Genomic DNA, 4,489 nt, shown 5'->3' on the forward strand with positions numbered 1-4,489 from the left:
AAAGTCCTGGACCCTAATAAGTACTTTGACAATAAGTATGTATATTGATCTCATCTGGTCTGACCGTAACCAGTGTTGCTACTGCCAATGCTTGTTTTACTGCTTTGCTTTGCCTATCCTGAGAAGATTTGCCAGGGCTCCTCAGGCTCCTGGGGCTGAGGGAGGGTAAGAAGGTATTTCCCAATGTATGAATGTTTGACCCAATGATATTCTGGCCGAGAAGCTCTGGCATGTCTGACGTGTTTCGGCTCGCGTCCATCAATCACAAGGGCTCGCTTCTCCCTACAGCTCCATGGAAGTCACAGAGCCCCCTGTGGCCACAAGGCGGTTCCTGACCGACCTGCTGTCGCTGACCTCGGAGCACCTGGTCACCATGGAGATCCCGGAGCACTTCGATGTCCTCAGTGAGCTGGGCTGTGGCACCTACGGGAAGGTGGTGCTGGCCAAGCACCGTTTGACAGGTAAGCAACGCTATCCGCAAGACTCGCCTGACCACAGCTGTGGCACCAGGTGAAATAGAGTCTTTGGTTTTTCCAACTCTGGCAAAGATTCCATTGCATTTACCTGTGCTTCTTGCCTTTCGCAGGTGCTGCTGTTGCCCTGAAGCTGCTGCCCAAGGTTCGCGTCCAGCGACAAGCCTTCCTCCTGGAGTTCAGCATGTCTCTGCTCCTCAGCGCCCACCCAAACATCATCAACACCCTCATTGCATCCTGGCAGACCACCACCCACTTTGTGTTTGCCCAGGAAGTGGCGCCGGCTGGGAGTCTCCATTCTCTTCTAGTACCAGAGGTAGGTACCATCAGAGGGACACCCTAGGGTGTCGCTGGCATGCAGCATTCCCTCTTTGCTTCTTGCTTTTCCTATTTCTGCTGCTTGCACCAGTGTACTTGATTTCAATCTTTTGGGAGCCTTGATTGGGAAATTGGAGATATATCTGCTTCTGGCTCCCTTGTGATGGTCTAAATCGTAGCCACAGTACTGACACCGTCGCGGAATGGGCTAACCGGTCACACCGCCATCATTGGCAGCCGCATGATGTCCCCATGAGACCACGCCTGTGCCCAGAGTCGCAGCCAATGCACAGGTCAAGCTCGTGGGTAACGATGCTATGGGCATTATCAATGCTTTTTATCGCCATCGACAAGGCCCCATCTTCACCCAACGTGCAGGGTCAAGCGTCTGCAAAGATCCCCGTCAAGGGCGCACTACACACCACCAAGGCGTTTGATGCACACAGTGATGAGGTACCCTGCACCGCCCTTTGAAGGACAACATTCTACCTCAAGATGTCCCAGAAAGTCCTCCAAGCCCTGGTCTTCCCAGGATTGGGGCTGACAATGCCCTGCTCACTGCCCTGCCCAATACCCCTCTCACTGCCCTGCTCACTGCCCTGCTCACTGCTCTGCTCACTGCTCTGCTCACTGCTCTTCTTAGGGCAGGGGAGGTCAAAGGGAGGCTCAGGTGACCCAGCTGTGCACCTCCTTGCAGTGCTGCTGACCCAGGCCCACTGGATGCAGTTTACATTATGTATTGGTTGTGATAACTGGGAGTTCCTTCACCCAGCTGTAGGTGCCAGTAAACCCGTCTCACCCTCCTAGCTCACTCAGCTGAGCTGTGCGACTAACAAAGGGTCAATAGATCAGGGGGATTAACAAACGTGTCCCCCTAGGAAGGGAATCATTAAACCAGTCTCACTAATCCTGCTTTGCTGCTAGTCGAGGGCTCCTCCCCTGCCCTGAACCTGTCTCACCTGTGTCTCGTATCTCTTTTTAATGCACCCTGTGTGCGGATGAGAACACTGACGTAAGGTGCGCCACTAGGGAGGCGACTACTATATCAGTGAGAAATCTGGGTCTAATGGCCTCAGGGCAGTCAGAAGGTACAGGGCCCCCTACTGTGACAGCTGAGACCTTCCACTGCCCCAAGGACCCCTGCTGCTGACCCATCTTGTGGCCAGGGGGATTCTCATACACACCCGCCATAAACTGCCGGTTCTCTTGCGTCATCCATGGTGCAAAGAGCTCCCTCTGGAAACAGTCCAAAGACGTCATACCCTTGGCTTCATTCTCTTCTGTAGACATAGATTTCCCACCTTCGCTACATCAGTATGAGCTCCAACATCCAATTCCAAAACCATGGCTAAAAACTGTCTAAAACGTGAACAAACTCCCAAGCTATTGTTCCTAATCTGAAATCCTGGTCCCAAACGTACAGAAAACTCCTCTTTGGCAGAACATCAAAGCATCAAAACCGGAGTCTAACCCTGGGCGCTGACTGACTCAGAAGAATGTGGCTTCCAGCTTCACAACTTAACAAACGCCACAAGCCTCGGGGGATGTTTCATTGCACCTTTTTCTTTTTACCACAAAGATGTATTACCCATTGATTCCTATGGGCCACGAAGCCCATAGGAATCAATGGGCAATACCGATTCGGTATTTACCGATTCCAGCAAGGGTGCAGGGGGTGTCACTTTGACACCCTCTAGCACCCCCAATACTGGCTTGTGTGCCATGTGGCACACAGACATGCCCTAAGGGCATGTCTGTGTGTCACTTGGCACAGGTGTACATGCACAGATGTGCATGTACACCTAAGTTCGGTATTTTACCACCCAATTGTATTGGGTGGTAAAATACCGAATTCTGAAGGCCTGTAGCACTGTCAACAGTGCTACCTACATAGCAAATTACATATTCGGTATTTTTACCGATCGGTAATTTTACCGAATCGGTAAAATTTACAGAATTGGTACCGATTCTGTAATTTTACCGATTCGGTAAAATTACCGAATCTGTAAGTTTTTTTTTCTATCCACTACATACCAATGTCCAAATACCGGTCGGAAACGGCCGAAAATCAGTATTTTCGGCCGTTTCCGACCGGTATTTGGACACCTACATCTGGCCCCTAGTGAACAGGTAAGCACCGCCAGGATATGATCTGCCACAGAGGGAACTACATGGACCATAATGCATCAGGAAAGTGGGGAAGAAGCCTGGACAGAATAGCGAAGCAGAACAAAGTTTGCTAAGAGGAGATGTATATATTTTCCTATACTGATGTATGGAAAAATGGGCCCTTGCGAGTAGCATCTACTGGAAGGATGGCAGAATCCGGACACGTCCCAGAGTAAAGAGTGTTCTGCGGCTGAATTGTGTGAATGGATATAATCTTGAGATGGACCAGCTTGAGTACAACATGCAGTGTAACGTTGAGAGATTTGCTTTATAAACTGGTAGTGTCCCTGTCTGTTGTTAATTCCTTCTTTTGATCTTGCATCTTCTCTCCAGGTGGGGATCCCTGAGGTCCTGGTGAAGCGTTGCACCCTTCAGATCTCCAGCGCGCTGCACTACATGCACAGCCTGGGGCTGGTGCACCGAGACGTCAAACCGGACAACGTCATGCTGATGGACCCCGAGTGCCACTGCGTCAAGCTGAGCGACTTCGGGCTGACCAGCCTGACGGGCTCTCCCGTCCCATCCATGAACTGCATCATACCTTATATGGCCCCTGAACTGTGCTCCCTCAAACATCCCAACACCATAATCCTACACCCCAGCATCGACGTCTGGGCCTTTGGCGTGCTCATGGTGACCACGCTGACCGGCTTCTTCCCCTGGGAGCGCGCCCTGCTATCGGACAGACACTACACGGACCTGTACTGGTGGCAGGTGAGAGGGACCAGTGCACCTGTCCCCAACTTCTGGCAGAGGTTCACACCCCAGGCTCAGGACTGTCTCAACCAAATGTTGGCCTTTGACCCCCAGAAAAGGTGCTCCATAAAGGAAGTGGAAGGATACCTTGAGGTGCCATGGAAAGCAGAGAACTTTGTGGCTGTGGTGAGTTCAGAGAGCGAGGCCGAGGAAGAGGAAGAGGAGGAGGAGGCGGTCAGTCTTTCAAGCGAGGAAGAGGAAGGGCTCGAGTATCTGGGAGAGGTGGAGGAGTACGAAGAAGTGCTGCTGGAGCAGGAGGACGAGGAGGGGCTGCAGACCACCATTGATGCCTTCCTGGTGTTCACCGACGTCATCCAGGACCTTCCTCCGGGGACTTCGCTGGTGATGGAGATTATGGGCGATGAGGTCAACCTGTCATTCGGCAGCGAGCTGGAAGCCACGTGAGCACGCGTCTGGTTGAGGGTGAGTAGAGGACTGCCAGGAATGGGGGTGAGTAGAAACCCCACTGTAGACCTGAGGTTAAAGGGGTTCACGTCAGGATGGGGTGCCGCGTCTACACAAAGCGCAGTGGGTTGTAGGGGCCCGGCCATGGAAAACAGTCCTCACCAGCACACGAGGTGAGGTTTGGCATCGGCACCGTCACAAGAAGATACTGCATGTTATAGGGTCTTCAGGCATCCTGCCATATTCAGAGCAAAGGAGCTACCCATCGACAATCTGGTGCTTCTTGGAGTAACCTGGGGCCCCTTGAAAGATAACTTAAAGTGGGGCGTCATCTCGCCCCAGACCAATCGCACAGCTTGATTGCGCCC

The 4,489-nt window shown here is 52.3% G+C and overlaps 1 protein-coding gene across 1 annotated transcript; it reads left to right on the forward strand.

Annotated features, from left to right (window-relative positions):
• The first annotated feature begins 322 nt into the window (after positions 1-322).
• Positions 323-4,121, forward strand: LOC147678776 (serine/threonine-protein kinase SBK1-like). The gene is made up of 3 exons (XM_086945724.1): positions 323-461; positions 587-789; positions 3,294-4,121. Exons 1-3 carry the CDS (start codon positions 374-376, stop codon positions 4,119-4,121), a joined length of 1,119 nt encoding a protein of 372 aa, XP_086801850.1. The 5' UTR covers positions 323-373.
• The last annotated feature ends 368 nt before the right edge of the window (positions 4,122-4,489 follow it).

Source organism: Lissotriton vulgaris, chromosome 12 (genome assembly GCF_964263255.1).
Source record: "Lissotriton vulgaris chromosome 12, aLisVul1.2, whole genome shotgun sequence".
In the NCBI taxonomy this organism is placed as follows: domain Eukaryota; kingdom Metazoa; phylum Chordata; class Amphibia; order Caudata; family Salamandridae; genus Lissotriton; species Lissotriton vulgaris.

Bases quoted from the DNA above. Each gene is read 5' to 3' on its own strand.
- LOC147678776 (XM_086945724.1), top strand. From the start codon at position 374: ATGGAGATCCCGGAGCACTTCGATGTCCTCAGTGAGCTGGGCTGTGGC. The intron at 462-586 runs GTAAGCAACGCT...TGCCTTTCGCAG, and splicing joins GGCCAAGCACCGTTTGACAG to GTGCTGCTGTTGCCCTGAAG. The intron at 790-3,293 runs GTAGGTACCATC...TCTTCTCTCCAG, and splicing joins ATTCTCTTCTAGTACCAGAG to GTGGGGATCCCTGAGGTCCT.